The sequence below is a fragment of the Hyperoodon ampullatus genome, assembly GCF_949752795.1.
Source record: "Hyperoodon ampullatus genome assembly, chromosome: 2".
NCBI classification, from domain to species: Eukaryota; Metazoa; Chordata; class Mammalia; order Artiodactyla; family Ziphiidae; genus Hyperoodon; species Hyperoodon ampullatus.
Genome location: NC_136915.1, coordinates 103,712,990 through 103,738,283, shown reverse-complemented (window position 1 = coordinate 103,738,283; position 25,294 = coordinate 103,712,990). Strand labels below are relative to the sequence as shown.

General features: G+C 45.8%; 1 protein-coding gene across 1 annotated transcript; it reads right to left on the bottom strand.

Moving 5' to 3' along the window:
- Nucleotides 1-311: 311 nt before the first annotated feature.
- Nucleotides 312-22,315, bottom strand: MAB21L3 (mab-21 like 3; the record flags this gene model as incomplete). The annotated part of the gene is made up of 6 exons (XM_079698243.1): nt 22,241-22,315; nt 12,968-13,108; nt 9,869-10,160; nt 5,578-5,756; nt 4,915-5,109; nt 312-545 (listed from the first exon to the last, which is right to left on the bottom strand). Exons 1-6 carry the CDS (start codon nt 22,286-22,288, stop codon nt 312-314), a joined length of 1,089 nt encoding a protein of 362 aa, XP_079554369.1. The 5' UTR covers nt 22,289-22,315.
- Nucleotides 22,316-25,294: the final 2,979 nt, after the last annotated feature.

The following is a 25,294-nucleotide window of genomic DNA, read 5'->3' as shown; positions in this document are numbered from 1 at the left end:
CTGAGCAAGGGAAAATAAATTCTGAACTGCCATCAGTTCGGAAACTATGGCTCGGGGAAGCTTGATGAGAGCTGTCTCCCAAAGAGGTAGCTAGTGGGGGCAGAAATGCTTGCTTGGCTGCAGGGAGGCCTGGACCAGACATCTTGGGGCACAGTTTTCCCCCCTGAAGTGCTGCTGGGTTGATGGAATTTTCCTCTGCCATCTGTTGCTTCTCTCCTGGGCAGGATCCTGGCCTCTGACTGAGGAACGATCCACAGAGAGTGAGGTCAAGCTTGAATGAAATGTCCAAGAGCATCCCACGCAGGGCAGCATCAGGGCAGGCTGATCTGGGGGTTCTTCAGGAAGAAGGCCAGCTTCTGGGCCAGGGCCCCCAGCTCGCCTGAATTGGCATACCGCAGGAGGTTGCTCTTCCGCACGAAGTAGTGTTTCAGAAAGTGCTGGCTCACGCACTTGTGCAGCTTCCTCACCAGGCGCAGGAACGCTCTGCTGAAGACCCGCCAGTCCTTTGGGTGGGGATACTTCTCACAAGTCCAGAAGAGCACTGTCTGTGGGAGGAAGAGGCGGTGTGAGACATCGTCCCGGTCTATTAAGGAGAGTGTCTTCAGGAACATTCCTGAGCTCACGTGGCCTTAGAAGGAGGAGACAGGAGCCCCAGGGGCAAGCTGGGTCTGCCGTGGATTTATGATCCCCAGCCTTGGATGGGCTCTCAGCCTCCTCCTGCTGGTCTCCTATGCCTCTTTGGTAATTTATTCTCTCTCCACTGGCATTTCCAATGATCTCCACTCTCCTAAAATTCACGATTCCCCACACCTGGGAGATGACTTTGCCTCCTGTACAGGGAAAATACCTCGTGCGTGCAAACCAGCCATCGTTCCTTCATTTGGTATCTTCCTCTCCGCATCCCCCTAGCCTGGGAAAATCCCTCTGCAGGGCTGGGATCTCCCCTTCCAGGAGCTGTAAATGATTGAGTTTCTTCTTCCTCATTGGCTTTTAAATCCATTAAAGCTCTCCTGCTCCCCAAGTGCCATATCTCCCTCCTGCCCTGACTCTCACCTCTCTGCAAATCCACGTTTCTGCAGAGAATCATCTTAATAATTTGTCATTTCCTCTCCTCTGATTTCCTGCCTTGACCCACTCCAACATGGATTCTTCTGCCATCAGTCCTCAAAGGCTGCTCTCCTTAAGGTCCAGTGATCCCCATGTTTGCTAAATCCAGCAGGCTCTTTCCAGCTCTCACCCTACCTGACCTTCCAGTGGAATCTGGTTCTCTCATGCATACCCTCACTCTTGAGCCATTCTTCACTTGGCTTCCAAGTGGGTTTCTCTGAGCAGTGTGGCTATGCCTTGGAGTGCTCACCCTCCACCTGCCCTAATGCTGGAGTTTTGGGGGCTCCATTCCAGGCCCTCTTCTCCCACTAAATATAGATAACTTGCTATTTCTTTTCTCCAGTTCACACTTCTTCTCTGACCTCCTTACCTGGTATCTCTTGGCCATCTGAAAGTTATCTCAGTCCATACGTCCAAACTGAACTCCTGACCCTCCCCCACATACCTCGTGTGCTTCCAGGGTTGTTTATCCAGGCTGTTACGCAAGACGCAAACCTAGGAGTCATTCCTCTCCCTCACCACCTCCAATCAAGTCCTGCCAATCCTCCTGCCTAGGTATTTTTCAATCCACCCAATTCAATCACCCTTTCCCACCGTGTCTCACCCGGACCTCTGCCACAGTCTGCACCTCTTCTTGTCACCAGCCTATCTGTCGTCATCCACACTGAAGCCAACGTGATCTCTTTGAAATATAAATCTATGTTTCTTCTTGTCTAAAATACTTCACAGTCTTCCCATTTTTTGTTAATTAAAAAATACCATCCTTAGCATGGTCTGGTTGACAAGGTTTGGTCCCTCCCTTCCTTTCCAGCCTCATCTCGCCCTGTGTTCTCCCTCGCTCTTTCCTTCTAGCCACACTGGCCTCGTTTCATGCTCTCTTCTATCACAGGGCCTTTCACAACCCACTTCTTCCGTATGGAGCGTACTTCCTTCCCCAACTTGTCCAGGAAACTCATCCATCAGATCAAACTTCCCTATGACACCCATTAAGCACTCTCTTCATCCCATACTTCTCATATGCAGCAATGACAACAGTGGTGGTCGTTTTCCTATGTATTTAGGTGATTCCCTACTAGATGGCAAACTCTATGTGAGCAGAGGACTAGACCTATTTGTATTCACGCTGATGTTACTACATTCAGCAGAAGGCCTGGCCCACCGGAGGCAGTCAATTGACATTTATTGACTGAGTGAAATAATTAATGTTTGGGTTTAGATGTTGAGTATTTTGAAAATATAGACTTTCCTAAAAAGTAAAAGAGCAGTTTTAGGTTCACAGCAAGATATTGAATGTGTTTTGATTTGGAGTACATTGTTTTGAGTAAATGAGTTGGAGATAATTTCATGCTAGTCAAGATAACCTAGATAAAAAACATGTTTTAATTCCTCTTGTAGTTAAGCTTTTCTCTCTCTAAGCAAACAGAAGCAGTTAAGCCTATTAGAAGCAAGTCTCTGTGCCTTTGAGCAGGTTTAGGAATAAATAAGCCAATGAAAGATAAGCTCTTCACATGAAATTGCTATGGGGGAGAAGCCTCTTTGGGGAGGAGGTAAAGACCTTCTAGGAGGTGCCCATGATTGGCACATCTTTCCTGATGCTGTTTTGCAACCCAGTGTCTTCTACTTTCCCCAGACTAAAGTCTTGGCAAGGATTCTGCACACTCAAGCCATCATCCAGGATGGTATCTCATACCACACTACCAGCAGCCACATCCATCCCAATGCCTCCATGTGAGAGAATTCTACCCTTGCACAAGGGTGGAAGACGAGGGGAAAAGGCAGTCAGTACTGTTTCGATTTCTCAACAAATAACCCCCTTTTAAATGCTCATTCTTGAGAATGCACAATTTTATTATGCCGTGTAGGTGGGTTAGGGAAGACTAAAACAGGGGACCTTTAAGAAGTTGCCCTGAAATCCTCTAGATGATTTAGAAGCCACTGGAATACAAGTAAATCCTGGATGGAATGCAGTTTTGAGAGCAGTCAAGGGCTGGGAGGCCCGTGGTGGCCCTATTCAACCTTTCTAAAATACTCGTGGTACTTAAAGTGTTTTCATCTATCCTAATTGTGGAGCAGTGAAGTCAGTGGTTAGTTAAAAGTATGAGATTTGATATGAGACCACCTGGAGTTTCCTTCTCAGCTCTGACTTTTCCTAGTGTGGCCAGTGGAAAGGCAAGTAAGAAAGAAGCTAAATCCCTGAAATGAATTAGACTAGCTTCAGAAAGTACGTGTCCTCGATCCAGGAGAACAGGTGTGTGTTTTTAGGGGGACATGTTTGGGGACACTTTAAGAATGTTGAAACTGGAGAGAAAGGCCCCAGTATGTGCAAATGAGATGTTAACAGATTCTTGGGCAGGTCAGGGAGAACAGGTTATCAGAAAAGATAAGAAAGCAAAGCAAAGATGAACAATTTTGCTGGGGGGAAAAGTGGAGTAAAATGTGAAGTCATTCATTCAGATGATCAGCAAATATTTACTGAGCAACTACTACATACAAAGCATTGGGAGAGATACAAAGGGATCGGTATGAGTTGCCCTTAAATAGCTTGTGTTAGGCCTGAAAGAGTAACACAGGGTTGGGAAATGGTTGTCTACTGGATGAGACGAGGCCCAGGTAGGAGCATGCAATGAAGGCACCGCACACCCCAGGGACCTGTGCTTACCTGTGTAGTAGGTTGGGGAGAAGGGTTGAAGCTCCAGGAGGGATACTAGCTGGGCTGGGGCTACTAAGAGTCTGATACCTCCCCCCACCACAGTGTGCTGCACGCAGTATTACCTGAGCATCCAGTTAACCATGGGTGGTCAGAAATTTGAGAAAGGAGCTGAGAGTGTGATCAAAGGCCATCTCCCCAGGGGGGACCCCCTGATCCCCCGGTCCAGGTCAGGTTCTGCTACCCTGAGCCTTCCTAGGGCAACACTCCTCTCCACCCTGGCATTCCCCCACGTGGCACGATTCCACGCACACCTGCAGACTGACTGACCAATGTCTGTCTCCCCCGCTGGACCACAAGGTCCATGAGAGCAGGAACCACATCTGCGTTTGTTCACTTTGTACTGCCAGGTGTAGAGCACACAGCAGGTGTTGGGGCAAGTGACTGGCCCACAGGGATCTCAATAAACATTTGCTGAGTGAGTGAGTGAATGCATGTATGGCTGTCTAATGGTAAGTCCTTGCCTGGTGATTTGCAACCCAGAAATTCAGGTTTGCTGCCAGGTTTGTCAGGTACCACAACATTTCCTGGTTTTCTCCTCTGCACAGAGTGCGTGTGTGAGTGTGTATGTGTGTGTGCATGAATGGCTGCACTTGGGCTAGAATGGGGAATGAATGAGTCATAACATGAGGGAAAATGTGAATCCATCTCAGGTTTGAGGAACTCCCAAGATTTCACCAGACTGTAGATTTCTCAGGGGCAGAGACTGCATGCTGTCATTCATTTCTGAACCTCAGCCGGGTTTCTGGCACATAGTGGGCGCTTGTGTTGGTTTGTTGAGTGAAATAAAAGGAGGGGAGACGGAGAGGGAGAGAAGGCAAGACAGAAAGGAAGAAAGGGAAGAGGGAAACTGGAAGAGGGAAGAAAGGAGGTGGAGGACAGGGATCCTGGGCAGGGATGGTGTGGACATGCACGCAGCTGGGGCTGTATATCTCCATAAGGAGTACAAATTTGTGAGATGGCAAATATGGACACTAGGCCCCCTCCTACTCGTCACACACACCCCCGTTGTCAGTGGCTCTGGTGACCCTGCAGAGGCCGCAGAGGGACCCACCCAGCCCCAGCCGCCCTGGCCCTCTAGGCCGGGGAGGAACACTCACCTGAAGGTGGTAGGACGTGATCACAGGTCTTTTCCCTGGACACCAGACGTCCTCCTTCATCTGCCTCATGGCCTGAAGACACTTCCTGCGGCAGCCCCCGTCTTCATCCAGCTGCTCCAGCAGCAAATGTTCAGCCCGCAAGAAGCTCAGCTGCCAGTGATAGTTTGAACAGGCCAACAAGCTAAACCCAAATGACTGGGGAAGAGAAAAACAGCAGGAAACAAGAAGGATGATGCTGGTTGAGGAGAAAGCCATCTCCGAAGCAGTCCACTAGGAGGGGGGACCTGCCACTGGGCGAGCAGCACATCCCACGTGGGGACACGGAGGGAGCCTCAGGGGAGCCCCTTGCACGCAGGCAATTAACTGGGGAGGCTGTGTCCACTTTCTCTTGGGCAGTGGTTCTCCAACTTGAGCCTGCCCCAGAATCACCTGGAGGGCCTGTGAGAACACAAATTGCTGGGCCCTGCCCACCGAGTCTCATTCCCTAGGGCCAGAGCGGGGCCCGGGAATCTGCATTTACAACAGATTCCCAGGTGCCGCTGCAGGTTCTGGGGATCTAATGAAATTTCAATTTTCCTTCCGAAGCTGGTTGGTGGTTAGTGATGCTGTGGTTTGGTTAAGGTGAGAGCATCTCTGGTGAGCCGGGACCCTGAAGGCTAATACCTTGATGCACTGCACTCTCTCTGCAGAAGGCCAGCGCTTCAGACACGAAGGCCACCGGGCTTTCTTGGACCAGGCGGTGGGGATCTCCACTGAGGGGGTCAGCTCTAGTTCCACCCGACCTGTGGAGGTTTCCACGGCAACTCGAACTGCAGGGCGGTCCATTAGCATGCTGACCTTACCTGGTGGTAAATGACAGACAATGGGAAGACAAAGCTTGGCTCAACACTAGGGTTCAAAGAAGGAATTTGTGAGCTGTGGCTCCTACCAGCTCCTTGTAACTGGTGGGGCAACTTTCAGAGTTTCAGTAGCACACCAGGGCAGGGTGTTTATGTCGACACTAGACAATTAGCTAAGTAAATATTGATAGAAACATTGCTAGAAAATCTCATTGTTGGTGGGGTTTACTTTTTCTTTCATCCTCCTCCCCTACCTTTTCTAAAAAATTAATAGACTCTTTCCAGAAGGCTCGACTGAAAGAGACAGAGAATACAAGGAAAAGGTGTAGCTTTTGCTACTGTAAGATGAAATCCAAGCACTTTTCTATAACCCCTCCATTCCACCCAGATGTCGACCCCATTTAGGACAGCCTCAGACCCCTTACTTATTCATTTGCCTTTGGTGGAGTTCAGCTTAACCTGTCTCTTTACTAAGTCACAGTCTCAGAGATGGTATTTGTTCCCACCACCCATTAACCAGCCTAGCCTCAGATGGATTTATCATCATAAGCCTTGAAATCATAAAATACTTCAAAGTGTGGCATAGCCGCTGGCTTGAATGGTCAAGTAAGCAGAAGGAAGCCCTCCCTGTCTTTTCCAATCAGGCAAAGAGAGGGAGAGAAAAGGAATGGATCTGGGAAAGTTTTCCAGCTCATACATTAGAATTCATTTCCAGTTTGTTCCCCTTTCTTTCAACAGATACACAGTAATATTTTGTTTGTTTGCTTGCCTTCATCGTAGATAAGGATGAGCCGTCTTGAATCTGGATCTGCTATTTTGCTTTTCCTTGCTCAGAGAAGGAAACGGAAACTCATTTATTAATTGTGTTAGGCTGTTCAAAAGGAAAACACTCCTCTCCTTGGCTGGGGTGTGATAAAGAGCTTATTGTCTGCATCTCATCAGAGCTGCGCAGACAGGAACATGACAACGTCTGGCACTTCAGCATTATTTACTGAAAGCACCTCATCAACCTGGCTCAGTTTGAATCTCTTATATGCACTTTCACTGTTAACAGTGTCGCAGAGTGAGGTGGTTGAGCAAATGTTGGCACCGGCCTGCCTGGCCCACACCCTGCTTCGGCTACTCTGCTAACTCAGTGTGTGACCTTTGGCCTGTTACTTAATCTCTCTAAATCTCAGTTTTCTTGTCTGTACAACAGTTAGAAAAATGATCCTAACTCTAACAGGGTTGCTATGAGTATTAAATGAAATAATCCATGAACGCACCCTCTACATGGTAAAAATCCATTCAACACAAGCTATTTCCATTACAGAATCTTTCAGAACTATTCTGTCTAGACAAGCAAAAGTACATGCAAATTCTTTTCTTTTTTTACAAGTGGAGTTGCATATTATTTAGCAATTTGGTTGTTCACTTAATTATGTTGCACGGGCATTTTTCATAACTCTGTGTGTGCATATATACACCACACACACCCCATTCTTTTTTTAATTCTAATGTATCTTTTACTTCAATTTACTCCACCAATGAGAAATATATGCAGATGCAAAAGTCAACAAAGTATTTTAAAAGGGAAATGAAAAGGAGGGATTTCTTTTAAAGTAATATGTTGGATTGGAGATTCCCAAACCCACTGCCAATAAGACATACAAAAGTTTAAAAACATTATTTGTATGTAATGAGACTGCCAGAAAGTAGGAGAATCATTTGAAACTAGCAATGAAGCAAGAACACCTACCCAGGAAAGTACTAAGTGGGAGAATTGCCAAAATACCCTCATGACGTTAAGCCTCGGTACTTACAGCTTCTGTGTATAGAAACTGCACAGAGAGGAAGAGAGGAGGTCTAATGGGCTGAGCCTGGGGCTTATGCTAGGTGGTAAGCCTCACAAACCTGGAATCAGGAAAAGCTGTACCTTGAGGGAAATTATGAACTAAGAGAAATAGACAGATTTTCTGTGGGCTCTGGATAGTTGATTTAATACAAACAACAACAACAAAAACCAAGCTCTTCCCTCCTCCCTAGAATTTCAAAGGTGTTAGTCACCATCCAGTGGATAGTTGATTTAATACAAACAACAACAACAACAAAAACCAAGCTCTTCCCTCCTCCCTAGAATTTCAAAGGCGTTAGTCACCATCTAGTGTTTAGGGCCTGGATGTTTACATTCCCAAGTCACCTAGGTACGATGGTACTTCTGAGAGTACCAGGAAAAATCAAACACGAGTCTTCTTGGAGAAACACACCCTGATATGCACATGGAGTGTGAATGGTGTTGCATAGACAGGGGGTGTGGGGCTCCAATCCATTATCGACACACCTTGTGCTTTTTAAAGGCCGCATGATAGTCCACTAGGCAGAGGTAGCATAATTGATGAAGTCAGTTTTCCTTTGTTAGCCATTAGATGATTTCTAATTACTTACTATTACAAAGCCAATTCAGTAGATAGCCTCATGCATATTTCTTTGTGTATCTGCAGGAATGTATCTTTAGAACTGGAATTGTTGAATTGCCAAGTAAGCACATAACAAAAATAAAAATGGACTAGCTGCCCTTTGAAAAAGGAGGCACCAATTTACACTTCCAAGAACAATGCATGAAAATGCCTATTTAACCATACTCACTCCTGCACTGAGCATGATTATATGTCAGCCTACTAGGTGTTTTAGTGTATATTTCTTGAAATGTATGTTAGATGGAGCATTTTTTATTTTTACTAGCCATTTACATTCTTTTTCTGTGAGTCGTGCTTTTCGGTCAGTATTTCTATTGGTCTGCTCATAGCTTTTCTTATTGGTTTATAAATACTCTTTTATAATTAAGGAAATTAGCCATTTTCCCAGTTTGAAATTCACCTTTTTACTCTGTGTGAACAGAAACATGTGTGTGGGCAGGTGTGCACATATGCTACACTGTACAGTAGCTTAGGATTTTGGGGTTGTGAGAAAATTATAATTCGAAAAGATTCATGCACCCCAATGTTCATTGCAGCATTATTTACAATAGCCAAGGCATGGAAGCAACCTAAATGTCCATCAACAGATGAATGGATAAAGAAGATGTGGTGTGTATATATATATAAAATGAAATATTGCTCAGCCATAAAAAGAATGAATAATTTGCAGCAACATGGACAGACCTAGAGATTATCATACTAAGTGAAGTAAGCCAAAGACAGATATCACTTATATGTGGAATCTAAAAAAAAAAAAAGATATAAATGAACTTATTTACGAAACAGAAATAGATCCATAGACATAGAAAACAAATTTATGGTTACCAAGGGTGAAAGGGGCGTAGAGAGGGATAGATTAGGAGTTTGGGATTAACATACATCCACTACTTATAAAACAGATAACCAGCAAGGACCTACTGTATAGCACAGGGAACTATACTCAGTACACCGGAAACTAACACAACATTGTAAATCAACTATACTTCAATAAAAAAGAAAAGAAAAAAAAAGATTTTGGGGTTGTCAAACATAATCAGTTCCTTATGGCTTCTGGCTTTTTGTGTTTTGGTATGTCAGTGGTTCCCAGATGTGCTGTCCCAGCACACTGGAATACTGCAGTCAGTTGGAGGGTGTTGTAGTGGAAGTGTGTTAATAACAAAGATCTGAGGTTGATGAGTAATTTGCAAAAGTACCCAGGTTTTGAAGCTAACATCTTGGAAACGGTGCATAACCCAAAGACTGTCTTATCTACGCCAGGGCAGTAATCTATTGAGGCCACGGAAGTGTGTTGTGAGTATGAATTCCATTCTGTGTGTCACAGCATAAAAAAGAGCTAATTCATATTATGGGGATTAGACAGATGTAAAAAGCACATGATTTTTTTTTTGAGTCATTCATTCATTTAATTATTCAATTAACACATAACTATTGAGGATCTCCCAGGTTCCAGGCACTGAGCTAAGTATTGGGTATACAGTAGCAAATAAGACAGATATTAGACATATGAACTTACAAATTAATATAAAATTGAAAAGAAGCACATGATTTTATCCTCAGTCTAGGGGTGTGAGCTTCAGGAAACACCCAAGCAGAGGGGTTTTTTTTAGAGCAAATTGGAAATGCCAGACATTTTCCTTGTACATTTCCTGATTGGCTCACCTGACAGGTGACAGGTTTCAATTGCGTTTTCGACCAGTTTCCGGAACACCTGGAGGACCTTGGCGGGCACAATGTCTCCATCAATGTTCACATCTGCCTCATGCCACTGCCACAGGCTCTTCAGAAACTGCTCCACCTCCAGCCACTGCTGCAGGCCCTCTGGGTCCCGCAGGGGGCAGGGCAGCCGGGTGCCCTGCAGGGTGTAGTAGCGCCAGCGCTGCTGCCCGGCCTCCCTGTACCCGGCCAGGCCTCTCATCGGGACTGTGATGAGGAGCTGGGTGGGGGCCAAAACCTGGGGTTAGGAAAGGAGGGAGAAGGAGTGTGAGTTCGTAGACTCGGGAGGTGACAGAAGCCCTCAGGGAGCCGCCCTGCTGACCCAGGACGCTCAGTTAACCACTCAACCCTTAGCAATGTGACAAGGAGGACAGAACTGCGCCCACCTGCCCGCCTGTTGGCAGAGGATTCCGTCTCTGTTGTGCCACTAGCCCATTGTAACGCTTCGGGCAAAGAAATTAACTCAGTGAGGCCTGGGTTTCATGGATCTGCAAGGAAAAAGAGTGAAGTGGACCCGGAACTCTAGAGGCACCTAAAGCTTGAGGGGAGGGGGCCAAAAAGCAGGGAGGGGAACTAGTAGTCACTGCTTTCTGCACCTACCAAGCACTGCAATTCTTGTGCATTAGCCTATCTCATGTTCACAGCTACACATGAGGTAGGCTTTGCTAACATTTCCCAGATGAGGAACCTGAGGCTCAGAGGGGCTCCAAGTCTCCCCAGGGACACACAGCCAGTCAGTGGTAGAGCCAGAACTTGACTTTAGGTCTTCCAATTGCTTGTTCAATGGTTAATTGTCTCTCCTGAGCTGGTTCTTAGTCAAGAATCAATGACCCGGGATGGGTGAAAGATCCGGTAAGAATTAAGGGTGGGAAGAGATGGGAGAGGATGTGAAAGAGTTCTGCAAAATGCCTCCCTTTCTTTTTGCTTGTACTGATGGCCCACAGACAGTGTTAATCACTAATCCTTACAGAATCACAGGTGACATGAAAGCCTGTTTGTTGAGACAAGGTGAGCTATTGAGATGATTCTAAGTTTAATGGGAAGAAGTAAACACTAAGAATCTACTTACTCTGTTTCTACAGGAACCGGGAAAGCAGTGGTCAGGCCAATAGTCCAAGAGATAGAACAAATTAGTCCACAGTGCAGTACCACCAAAGGGAAATGACCTTTAATCACATCACACAGCAGCCCACTCCACCCTGCATGTTTCCCCATCACTCAGCTATACACTGGAAGAGCCACCTCCTTTCCACGGAAAGTTCTGACAGTGGAATTTGAATAACCTTTGCCCAGGGACCAGTCAGTGGCGAATTCAGGGGTGAACACCGAAATCAGCAATAACTCATTCTGCCTCATTTTCATGGAACAGTAGTATGGATGCTTTAGATGATGGGTGCACATGACTTCTGGTGTCCATTGAAATGTGGTGGGATTAAAACAAGGGAGGGGGGATCTAAACTATGGCATTTAAAATCTATATATTTTGGGGGACTTCCCTGGCGGTCCAGTGGTTAAGACTCTGCACTTCCACTGCAGGGGGCACGGGCTCGATCCTTGTTCGGGGAACTAAGATCCTGCATGCTGTGCGGCGCGGCCAAAACAAACAAACAAAAACAAACAAAAAATCCCAAATCTATACATTTTTTGAACCCACTTGCATGTGAATCCAAGAACACAACTATCATGTTATTAGTCACAAAAATGGTGGTTAATAAATGCTTATTGAATTTGGGCCAAGATAAAATAAAAGCATTTTTATATGCCCCACTGTAACTATTTTCAAAACTTATATAATATGCAGGATACAGTATATATAAATGCATGATATACTTTAAGCTATGAATTCTAAGTGCGACCACAGAAGGAAATTTCTCCAGATATAGTTCTAGGAAAAGTGGTGTTATGTTTCTATTCCTAGTCACTTGCCTATATTTGTCCTGTTTAGGTTGGCAAAGTAGTAGAGGTGGGCAGATGATGTTCTGACCTTCCAGGATCCAATCTAATTTTATAATTTTCATCCTGGAGTAAATTTCCTAAAGTCTGATTCTGTCCCCAAATCCAAAAGTCCCAGCATCTTGTGGGTGGTCCTTGTACCCACCAAACTTGAAATGTACTAGACTAGCAATGGTCTTTCGTTCAGGTACTAATTATTTTGCTTCTTCATTCATTCAACAGAAGTTGAGTGTCTATCATGGGCCACACACTATGCTGGGTGCTAGGAAGGGAGCAATCAAGAAACATGATCCTTATAAGCAAGGAACTTATGGTCTTGTGTGAGAGCTGGGGCATGCATACACATGAGTTTAATACTTATATGAAAGGGGTTCTTGTGTGTCAGAAGAAAAATCAAGATAAAGGAGCACAGGGATTTAGAACGATTCAGAGCCTCATTTCTCTCATCTCTAAAAGGGAGCAAACCATAATGTCTGTTCCACTAGGTTGTGTGCAGGTTTGGGTGAGATCATTTCTGTGAGACTGGCTTTGCCCACACTACAATGTTGCATGAATGCTGGTTGTCACACACGGGCCCTGGGGGCTTACAGCTCTGTGGGATTCCTCAGCAGGGACAGAGTTGCCAGGCTGCTCCTGCAGTTCCTAAGGGCCACCTCTTCCACTTTCTTCCTTCCCCCACCTGTAGCCCATCCACTATCACTTTCAACTCTTTTCTCACCAATGCCTTGCGTTCCCTCTACCCAGTCCCCAATCTATTAAATGAGTGCTTAATAAATGAATGTGTGCTTAACTGAACTTTAATTGGTACAGTGGAACATGCTTTGGAATCAGAAGCCACAGGTGGAGTTCTGATTTAAGTGCCTAATATGACTTGATCAAGTCATTTGACTTTTTTAAGCCTCCATTTTTATCATCTGTAAAGTAGGAATGTGGGGCTTCAACTGCAGTAACATCTATGCAATGAGTGTAAATGGTAAATACTAAGAGATCTTGTTAGTAACCTTAGTGGTGCGAGTGCCTGACACATGCTGAGACCACCCCCCCGTTTCCTGGCTCGCTGGGTGGGCACTTAGAGCCAAGTGACCCACATACCTTAATGTTCTCATTGTACGTGTCAGAGTAAAGGACGGCTTGAAATCGAATGTCTTGGTAGCTGATTTCTGTGGTCAGATGATGGACAATTTTCTGCACCTCTTCCACCATCTGGGAAATCCACTGGCGCCTCAAGTCCACCTGGGTGTGAAAGGATCAGCAAAGGCAGTTATTTCCGGATCAAGCCCCAAGGAAGTGATGAGACAGGGCACCAAGCAGTCAGCTCAGAAAATCCTGCCCTTCCAAGAACTCCGGGAGAGATGAACTTAGGTCTGATGACACTCGTTGGTGCCTCAGTGTTCTCTTCTGAAATAGAAGCGTTGCTCAATATTTATGTAGTACCTGCCTTGCGGTAGGTGCTTTCTAGGTCCTCGGCATGACAGTGAACAGGACAGCAGTGAACAAGATAGAGATACTTGCTTTCTAGTTGAAAATACAGGACACATGCATATGTGTGTGTGTATACATACATACATACATACACACAAACATATATACATATATGTGTACACACATATGTATAATGTAAGATCAGGTATAAGTCCCAAGAACAATACAATAGGATAAGGGACTAGAGAATAAAGGGGCTGCTATTTTAGACCGGGTGGCCAGCGAAGGCCTCTCGAAGGAGGTGAGATTTGAGTGAGCCCTGATGACAGCTTGGGAAAGCAAATTCCAAGGCCCCTAAAGCAGGAGTAAGCTTGGCAAGGCTCAAGGGCCAGCAAGGAGGCCTTTGCTGTGTTTATAGGAAAAGAAGGAGGGTGATAGGAGATGAAGTTGGAAAGGATGGTGGGGGCCAGGCCATCCCACAGGGTTTTGTGAACCATGGTGAGACTCTAAAATGGGATAAGAATGCCTGTTGTCCAGGTTGGTGAATATAAAATAGTCTAATGCACATGAATATGCGGCGGATTGTTTTCTGTATGTCATCAATAAATGATGGTTCCCTTCTCCCCTGCGCTCACCCTCTCCTTTGGCTCCTAGACCCTTAAGAAAAGGCGTGCACTGATGTTTCTTCTGAATCTGCACGGCAAGTCTCCAAGAACTGGAAGGGGCTCTTTGTTACGTTGCTCCGGAGGCACCTGCAGGCTGGTGTATGATAAGCATCTCCCTCAGAGATGCTGCAGAGCATGTGTCTTATATGACCTTAAGTATGATGATCAGTTCTATACTAGCTTTTAATATCATCTTCTTGCCACCAGCAGCCACCCACCCCTCTCTGTGTGTTCATCTCACAACATTCATCATGGGAGAACGGACAAAGGGTAGCTTTTTTGCGCATCTGTGAACTATCAAGATTCTGCATCTTTTAGAGTATGTAAGTGGAAGAGAGAAGGTAGTCACAGAGAGGGGCAGGTCATTTGCCATGCCCAAAATAAAGGCAATTGCTTGTAGAAGCATAATTAAGGGTCTCTCCAGTGTAGGACTTCTCTGATGTGCTGGGATTCAATTCCATTTGACCAATTTTTGTTGAACATCCACTTCATGCCAGGTTCTGTGCCTACAGTGTTGTCAAGAGGTTGACAGATAAGATGACAAAGCAAGACCAATAAACTGGAAATTAAAATTACAGCCATTAGTGTTAAGTATAGGTTTGCAAAGGATGCTAAGGGTGCACAAAAAAAGGGAAACTGCATCTAGCCTGGAGGCCTTCCTGAAGGCATGGTATATCAGAGTTGTACCTTGAAAGGTTAGCAGGAGTTAACTAGAAAGAGAAGGTTGTTCTAGAAAGAGAAAATGGTAGATACCTAACACAAGGAGCACAAGGGGAGAACTGCAATTGTTTCTACTTTGTTGGAGCAGACATTGCCTTGGAGGAGAATGGTGAGGTGGGAGAACAAACGGTGAGAGGTCTTGAAAGTAAAGGAAGAAGAATTTCAAGAACAAAGTCAACAGTAAGTGGCTGAGTGAGGTAAGGCCCTCCAAATGCCTGTAGAGTTTGGTAACTAGAACAGGATTGATGTGTTTGGGGAAACCGTGGGCATCAAGCCAGATGGCAGTGGGTTTAGAGAGAATGGGAAACCAGCAAGTGAAGTCAGAGTTAAGCGACTCCTCCCGCAAGACTGGCTGGGGGAAGGAAAAAACAAAAACAAGGACAGCAACGGGTTTCTTTCAAAAGGACACACAGGTTCGAACATGTTTAGATGCTGAGAGAAAAGAGCCAGTGAAGAAGGAAGAGGGCAGAGAGCAAAACCCCTGAGCAAGGGTTTCCCGGCTAGGAAGCATTGTGGAAATCCAGAAACCTGGTGAGGAGCTCGTCTCCGTGGGTCAGAAGGAAAAGAAGATGGGTGCAAATGCAGATAAAAGCATAGAGATTTCCTGCCTGACGTCAGCAGGAGACAAGGCAGTGCGCTGAGAGTGAGGTGAGAAGAGGAAGGCAGGGGACTTCAGGGTGACAGACGTTGGCAATAGCTTCTCTAAGGGATGAGGGGCCATTTGGGCACATGGGTAAAGGTTGCCAGGAAGAACCAAGACTCAGCTGTGGGTGCATGAGGCCATGGGATACCAGTGGGCTCATTTATAAGAGGTTGTCCAGTACCTCCCGGCCCTCCAGGGGTAACAGTGGAGGTGCTGAGATTAGAGTTTGCTGGCAAGATCTGGAGAAGAGCAAGGGAAGAGGTCAGTGGAGGGCCATGTTTTTGACCCTGGGCAGAGAATGGATGAAGCCAGTTTGGTAGATTAGGGGACATTGGACAAGTTCAGGGGCCAGACATCTGATCAGGAATAGTGGGAAAAAGTAAGACAAGGGCTAACTAGATAGAACATTGCAGTCAGAATGGCTGGGAAATAGTAATCTCGAATAGTTAAGTTCTCAGAATGTGTTGAGGACTAAGGCTAATTTCCCAAATCTTCCAAGTCCACTGATGTGAGTCCATAGAACTTGACTGTTAGTAACACAGTGGTGACTCTATATATGCAGATACATTTTGTTTCCTATGTTAATAAACTAATGAAAAATTCATTACCGTATTGATACTATCAAATATATATATATTTTTTTGTGGTACGTGGGCCTCTCACTGTTGTGGCCTCTCCCATTGCGGAGCACAGGCTCCGGACGCGCAGGCTCAGCGGCCATGGCCATGGCTCACGGGCCCAGCCGCTCCGCGGCACGTGAGATCCTCCCGGAGCGGGGCACGAACCCGTGTCCCCCGCATCGGCAGGCAGACTCTCAACCACTGTGCCACCAGGGAAGCCCTATCAAATAATTTTTAACTGATAAAAGCTTGAAAGTGTGTGTGTGTGTGTGCGTCTGTGTGTGTGTGTATGTGTGCGCGCACCTAGTGGGAACAGTTCTCCATTGTGAACCTCATCTACAAATTATGCCGCCATTGGGTGGTAGAATTTTCTTACCAGCAGGACAAGTTCAGACTCCCCTTAGAAGACACCTATAATTTCTCATTCATTATTCCTCTTTATGACCTGTTTTGACGTGTGAAGATAAAAGTCAGAATAAGGAAATACTTCTCCGGGCATAGAGCCACAAATTCTGGTTTTAATTTTCTTTATCTGTCACTTTTGCTGCCATTTAAACTCAGGATCTTAGAATTGGAAGAGTCTCAGAAATCATCTTGTCTGGTATCCTTTTACAGAAGGCCAGAGTGACAGGGTGGCCCTCCTAATACCACACTGGTACTTAGCAGTATGACTAGACCTAATGCCCAGGTTCCCCAGCTCTTCTTTCTGTCACACTGTGCTACACCCTCAATTAGGAGTTCCAGAAATAATACCTACCTTTATCCTCTTTCTGAACCTGACCATGCCCTCAATTTGGAGTTCATGAAATAACAAGTCCAAAGTTGTTCTGGCATGCCGCAGACACATAAGGGCAACACAGCAGGGGCCGGACAGTGATGCAGGGCTTAACCAGAGCTGTGGAGGGGGAGTCCTGCCTTGGACAGGCCTTCCCCAGGACCCAAGTCACTGGAGTCAAGGGGGAGCCACTTTCCTGTTAGGTGATGGGCAGCCCCTTCCTGCCTATGTCTCTGGATACACTTCCTGCCATTGGTTCTTAGCAAACAGGATCACAGAGCTATGCACTGGTCCCCAAAGGGGTTTGGGCTGGGGGTTTCCCAGGCTCAGTCCCACGTACCTCTTGTCACTCCCATGGTCTAAACCACAACCCAGAAGCCCCAGGCTGTTTCCCTCCGCTTGTCCTGACCATGCCTATCGAGGTACGGTAAGAAGATTCCATTTCACTGTGTGGAAAAGCAGGAAATGGGGCCTGAGGCAGCTTTACAGGGAGCAGTCTTGGTGAAAGAAGGAGGCTCCACCACAGGTAGAGACCTGTAGCCAGCCCGATGTCAGAATCCCTTTGCTGCCTCTCAAACTTCAGGAAGCAAGCTAAGATACCAGTTGTAACCTTGAAGCAGCCTTGTCACTAAATTTATTTCACAGCAAAGCTTTGAAACAAACTTAAGGAGGAAATATGATAATTTAAGAAGATGGATAAAAGCCCATTCGGTCCAATTTTTTTTTTTTTTGGCTGCTCCCCACGGCTTGTGGCATCTTATTTCCCTGACCAGGGATTGAACCTGGGCCCTAAGAGTGAAAGCGCCAAGTCCTAACCACTGGACCACCAGGGAATTCCCTCATGCAGTCCAAACTTGACCTCGAGTGCCTGTTTAAGTTTCATTCACGTCCTCTGCTGATTAGGTCAATGCACAAAGGTTGGGACTTCCCTGGTGGTCCAATGGTAAAGAATCTGCCTTCCAATGCAGGGGATGCATGTTCGATCCGTGGTCAGGTAATTAAGATCCCACATGCCAAGGGGCAACTAAGCCCACGCGTGGCAACTACTGTGCCCGTGTGCCTCAACTAGAGAGCCTGCGTGCCGCAAACTGCAGAGCCCACGTGCTCTGGAGCCCGTGCACCACAACTAGAGAGAAGCCTGCATGCCTCAACTAGAGAGAAGCCCGAGTGCCACAACGAAAGAACCCGTGCGCTGCAATGAAGATCTCGTGTGCTGCAACTAGGGTCTGACGTAGCCCAAATAAATAAATAAATAAATAAATAAATAAATAAATAAATAAGTGAGTAAAAGAGACTTTGTCTTAAAAAATAAATAAATAAAGAGAAACACTTTGTTTCTAAAGGGAAGCATTTGTGGGTGTGGCAGAGCAAAAGCAGAAATGAATTGTGGTAAATTAACCAGGCCCATGATGTTAGATGTGGTTAGATCATCTAATCCAACCCCTGCATTGCACTGACCCTGCAAAAGTTATGCCACACTCCTTAGCATGCAGATTCAGTCACTCTAACTAAGTAGAGTTTACGCAGAAACAGTCATTAGAGACTGCTGGCACCTTTAAGGTTGCCATCCATTTTCTGTGGGCCTCCCTCCAGGGCTTGTCTATGTGCCCACATGCATGTCCACCTCCCCAGGCACAGCGTCAGGCCCATTGTTGTCCCACATCATTTGCTACTATTAATAGCTCAAGTTTGTGAACAATTTCCTGTTTCAACTATAAATGATTGCGAATTCAAGGTTATTCCTTATAATTACATCAGTCTGACTCACTTGTATTCCCACATGCTTTCCTGAGAGGGAGGTAGGGGGTATGCTAAATAGTGCACCAGGAATGCCACACAGGCCTGGCCACACCCAGGAGCATGTGGCCAATGTGAATGTCATCCATGGTGAGTGCCACTGGGGAAAAAGGCGGAGAACTTCCTTCTAGACAACAGGAAGTCAGACTTTTAATTCTGGAATTGCACTAACTCCAATAATCAGTTTAAAAAAGTGGTGGGGTGGGGGGCACAGACACTGACTGTCTCTGTCTTCCAGGGGTTAATAATTTAAAGGCATGGAGACTTAAATTCAGTGATCCATACAGATAAGACATCACATTCTCCATCTTTTTAGACTAATTCTTCCATGAACCAAATGCTTGGGCCCCACAGGATATTTGCAGCTCCCAAACAGCAGAAGCCATAGCAACAGCAGCACTGTGGAGCTAAGACTGGTGAGGCGTTGCTGTGCGCAGGTTACTTTATAAGGGTTAGCTCCTTTGAGACTCCCGATAATCCTTTAAGGTTGATGCTATGATAATCCCCATTTTACAGAGGACGACACTGGAGTTCAGAAAGTGTAATAACTTACCCAGGGTCCCGGAGTCAGTAAGTCACAGAACAGGAATCCACACCCAGGCAGTGCCCTTGTTCATAATCACTGCACCGCTCTGCCTCCCCAAGGACAAGGAGACTGGGAATGAAAACCGCTAACTGCTTGAATGGGGTTCCAGTAGCTGGAAGGCCTCTCCTCCACTTGTTAAAACCCTGGCGCAGTGGTTGAGAGTCTGCCTGCCGATGTAGGGGACGTGGGTTCGTGCCCCAATCTGGGAAGATCCCACATGCCGCGGAGCGGCTGGGCCCGTGAGCCGTGGCCGCTGAGCCTGCGCGTCCGGAGCCTGTGCTCCGCAACGGGAGAGGCCACAACAGTGAGAGTCCCGTATACCGCAAAAAAAAAAAAAAAACCAAACCAAACCAAACAAAAAACCCTATGCATTATGCACGCGCTAAGACTTTGTCATCACTCTTTCTGTGAAACGCCTCTCCCATCAGAGGTCACACTGCTTTCTTCCCCTCCAGCACCTTGTTTAAATCTCTATGTAGTGGGCTTCTCTGGTGGCAGAGTGGTTGAGAATCCGCCCGCCAATGCAGGGGACACGGGTTCGAGCCCTGGTCCGGCAAGATCCCACATGCCGTGGAGCAACTAAGCCCGTGCACCACAACCACTGAGCCTACTCTCTAGAGCCTGCGAGCCACAACTACTGAGCTTGTGTGCTGCAACTACTGAAGCCTGTGCACCTAGAGCGCGTGCTCCACAATAAGAGAAGCCACTGCAATGAGAAGCCTGTGCACCACGATGAAGAGTAGCCCCTGCTCACTGCAACTAGAGAAAGCCTGCATGCAGCAACGAAGATCCAATGCAGCTGAAAATAAAATTAAATAAATAAATCTTTATGTAGCGCTTGTGATGTTAAGCATTTGCTGTCTGCATGGGGAACTTCCTCCTTTTTACCTTTGGGGTTATGTGCAAGATCTGCAGGTGAGATAGGGCCACCCTTAAAGATACCCAAACACAAAATTTCTCTCTCACTAAGCAGGCCACATCCAGACCTGTGTTTTGGGCACTGTGTTTTGCACTGTGTGTGTTTATGGTGATATAGAGGGTTTAGCAGATGAAATGTGGTTTGGTGTAAAAAAGGAATAGGCTGAAACTGCAGCATCTTCACTAACTGTGTGACTTTGGACACCCTATTTAATCAGCATGAGCCCTGCTTCCTCCTCTGTTAAAATGGAGGTAATATGAACGTGTCACATGATTGTTGATTAAATGAGACACTGTAGGGCCTCAACCTGCTAGCACCTTTAACACTCGTCTTGCATTATTTTCAATGAGCCCTGTAGATACTTCTGACCACATACGTGCAATGATACTATGTGAATTCGAGGGGAATAAAGATATCCAAGACACTGTTCTTCCCTCTGGAAACTTATAAAGAATAAAATGATATACTATTTAAGTTGCCACCAAGATAACAACAGGAAAGGCGTCAGGAGTCAAGATACAATTGATCGCCAAATAAATATGATCAGTGATCATTATGATGGGAGTTCACAGGTAGACACAAACGTTTTGTGCTGGGGTGTCAGATTAATCTTTCATGAGCAAGTGGACTCTGAGCTGAGTTTGAAGGATGAGGATGAGCCAGAAAAATGAAGAAGAGACAGGATATCTCCCCAGGTTGCGGGGAGGGACGCTCTGGCCTGAGACCTTCTCAGGGCACAGTTCTTGTAGGACAGGGCTGTCAGACTCAACCACCTACGGGGCGGAGTAGGGGACACACATGGGGCAGGGGGGTGGGGAGGCGGGTGTCAGACCCCAGCAGTGTCGCAGTCTCCAGTGGGACAGACACTCAGCTCCAGCCCATGGCTGCCAGGTAAGAAACTGGGACCTGTGGTTGCCAGATAGCCTGATTTTTTTCCAGAGAAGATGGAAAGCTGGATTTCTATGCAAAATCTTACTATTTTGAAATGTTTGTAACAAATTTGACAAAATTTAAAAATTCTCTGCAGGCCAAAGAAAACACATGCTCAGGCTGGATTCAACACAGAGAGCTTTTGTTTAGAATTTCTGTGATTGAAGATGCAGGGAAGCAAAGGGTAGAAAGATAAAGTATTATTTGAAGGCCAGGCTAAAATATCTGGATTTTTTTCTTTCAGAAAACACAGGACAATGGGGAAATGCCAGCTAACTCCCCTTCCACTTATAGCCCCCAAAAGGAGAAATCATTTTGTTTGCTATAATTTTTTTTTTTTTTTTTTTTGCGGTAGGCGTGCCTCTCACTGTTGCAGCCTCGCCCGTTGCGGAGCACAGGCTCCGGACGCGCAGGCTCAGCGGCCATGGCTCACGGGCCCAGCCGCTCCGCGGCATGCGGGATCCTCCCGGACCAGGGCACGAACCCATGACCCCTCCATCGGCAGGTGGACTCTCAACCACTGCGCCACCAGGGAAGCCCTGCTATAATTTTTATTATGATAAGTTTTCCCTATTTATCCCTCTTAATGGTTTTGCCTAAGAAATCAACTTGACTTATCATTATAATAATGAACTCTGCTTTGTTTACTCGTAAAGGCATGAAAACCTTAGACTAGTGCCTAACTCTTTGTTTAAATGTTTTAGTTTTAAGGGTGGCTCTGTGCCTTAATCGCTTCGGCTGTAAATGGAAAGGCTTAAACTAGATAATATTTAATGTCCCTTCAAGTTCTAACATCCAAAGAGCCTATGACTCTATAGAGAATAAATTAAATTAGTTCTTAATTGATGCATACTAAAAATATAGTGGTAATACATACATATTTTGATCTAGCAGTTTTACAGTTTTCAAAGAGCTTTCTTATTTACTCTTTTTCAAAGACCCTACTAAGATCCTGTTATCACTCCTATTTTACAGAGAAGAAAACTGAGGGTCAGACAGGTTAAGTGTCTTGCTCATGACCACCCAGGCATCAGTGGCAGAGCTGGAGTTCCAGCCCAAGTTCTAACTCTTCCTTCCACATTCTATTCCCAACGTACCTCTTGCACTAGAACCTCAAAGAGAGGACTGAAATATGGTAAGTCCCTGAACACTCTTATGGGTAATGGTCTTGAGTTCCTGAGGAGCATTTTCTGTATCTTTGGAAACAGGCTGAAATTCTTTATGCATCAAGGTTGGTGGGGCGGGAGGGTGGGAGGGGCGCATGGGAGAGACCCGTATCTGTCCTTACCTTATTCAGCAGGCAATCTTCTAAGTTTCCTTCCATTAGGGATTTCATGTCTTCTTGGTCTATGCTGAGCAGAGCAGCAACGTCTTGGTTTGTCTCTCAGCAGAGAGAGCACTTGTGCGTAGATTTCTCAGTGATACTAATCTCTGGGTGCTGACTTTCTCTGGGAATGTGTATGTGGACCACAGACTTGCCTTCTCAATTCTTCATTCAAGCTCTCATTTCCAAATTGTGAGCATCCATCTTTCATCTTTTGGAAAATTAAAAAAAAAAAAAAAGAATTGAAGAAGGAGAGTTGATGAAACTGTATTTGAGTCCAGCCAAATTTTACTCTATTTAGCTCTGTTGACTGGTGCGTTGACTGAAGGGCAATTTTCCAAGTTGTATTTCCCACTCAAATACTCAAAAGTTCCATTCAAGATGGAAATGCCCTGTAGTTGGCTTCTTCTGAACTATTTATGCTCTTATCCTGACGCTAGATACACCTTTGAGCTCAGTATCTTATATCTCCTTGTTTTAATCCTGTTGACAGTAAATATCCCTTGCCCTCCAATCCAGAAAACCCCACAGATGGATTTACCTTCTTTACAATAAACAAATAAGAAACTGCCAAACAACCAGCCTGGCACCCATGATTATGCCTACAAACAAGTGATCAGGACACAACAATTCGCATGTGGAAACACACACACAGGCATGGACACACACAGGCACATACACACACACACACAGGTATGGACACACACAAAGGCACACACACAGGCACATACACACAGACAGGCATGGACACACACAGGCACACAGAAGCACACCCAGGCATGGCAGGACAGGATCCTTCCGCTCACCTGCTGACCTTTAAATCTCCCTCTTCCCACCTGAAAGCTAGCAGTAAAAATAAAGTCAGTGTAAACAGGCTCCTCAAGAGTCGAGGAAACACTCACATCTGGTTTTGCCAGCAAAACTATGTTGGAAAACAGCTCAGGCAGCAAATTCCCAGTCTGGCTGGCTGGGGCTAGTTTTATTACAGAAAAAAAATTTCACAATGGCTTGATCTCCCTGAAACTGGTAAACATCAGAGTCTGCTATCAGATGATCTAAAGGTATTAGAGCACTTCTGGGAGCTCAGCTCAATTCGGAGCAATGTTCCAAAGGCAAGTGTTTTTTCCAAACCCACCTCTGAGTGCATCCTCTGGGTGCTCAGCAACCATGTTGGGCGCCCAGGCTGCTCTGCATTCTGTAACCACAGCATTCGCATAGCTTCCCGAACTTGGCACCATCTGAAAGCCACATCCTCATCAGAGCTCTGGCTGCTCCGTGCTCCACCCACCTCACTAATCCCAGTGTTACGTCCAGCTTCTGCAGCTCCCCTCTGGCAACCTGCAGTCTGATATGAATACGGTAAAGCCACCCCTCCTCAATACCGCCTCGACTTTTCATTTTCTTCCATTTGTAATTTTAAACCTCCTTCTTTTGATAGCAAATGTTCCCAAATATTTCAGGATCTTCTTCTTTTGCCTTCTTTTACTGCTGGTCAGTCGTTCCAAACTATCAGTTTTTCACAGACCAAGAGTCTCTTTCCTCTGTGCTTCTTGCAATTCAGAGTTGTCTTTCCACCTCATTTTCAACTTCACCAAAGTCCTCCTGTTTTTCCCAGGTGTTCTTGCTGTTGTCCTTACTTCTGCTTCACTGTAATCATTAATGCAGGAGCACTTTCCTCTGGTGGGGTCTTTCCTACTATTCTAAGGTTACCCCAGTGGTCCGTCATCAGATGCACAAACTTTCATCCTTTTGTGCCTGTGGTGGCCTTACCTCAATTGCTCCAGTACTGCAGCTGATCAAAATGCTGAAAGTGGCATTATTCTCTCGTGCTAGGGTCCAGTGACACTCGCCAGATGTGAGTGGGGAAAGCAATGAACAGGGCCAACTGAGGAGCCTGGGAGAAGAAGAAGGAGCACGTGCTCAGGGTGGCTTACTAGAGTCTAATTTTACCTGGATGCTGTACCCAGGAAATGGGGTGTTGTATAAACACAACCAGTTCCCTGCTCCATGATGTTCCTTACGGGCAAAGGTTCTGAAATACAGGGCAGTCCCACAAACACAGGTGCTCTGACAGATTGGCAAAGACAAAGTTTCTTTGTAGATAGAAATCTCTGGCTAATTGGATACTGGATCAGCAAATATTTATTGAGCAACAGATTGCCCAAGGCACTGTGCTGTGTCACTGAGAGGGATTAAAAATGGAATCAGATTCCCCTCTTTCCTCCGGAAATAAATATCCTCGTTTCTCATGACTCACACCAAATGCAAGTATGAACATGTAAACCAACCTTAGCTCAGTTTCTGTTGTGAGGACCAAGAAGTTATTCTTTAAAGTCAGTTTAACAAGGCATTCAAACCCTAAACCATCAATATAAGAAGCCCTGGGAAGATCATGTCACCTGGTTCACCAGCAAAGGTGTTTGTTACTGATTTATCTTAGTGGCCAGGATTTTCATACCAAAAAGGGGAAGGGTTGGCTTGATTCAGATCAATCTGAAATATACAAATTTGTTCAGCTTCACCAAGATTACAAATTCTGACTTATTCTTTCAAAGATTTCTTTTAATCCCAGGGTGACTCAAATCTGACAGTTCAGAGGACCAAGTACAGATAATTGTTTAAGCTGTGAGGAAGCCTCCAACAATGAACAGACCCTGTCTGTTCTGTGTCACCTGTGTAGCCCGGTACCTAACACAGGGGTCCCCAACCCCCGGGCCGTGGACTGATACTGGTCTGCGGCCTGTTAGGAATTGGGCCACATGGCAGGAGGTGGGCGGTGGGCGAGCGAGCGAAGCTTCATCTGCTGCTCCCCAAAGTTCTCGTTACCACCTGAACCATCACCCCCCCACACCCAGCCCCCCACCCTGTCCGTGGAAAAATTGTCTTCCACGAAACCAGTCCCTGGTGCCAAAAATGTTGGGAAGCACTAACCTAACACATAACTGACCCTCAATGAATAGTGGTGAATATTTCTTTGCCTTAAACATTAAAGTGACCATTCTAATAAATAAAATACTT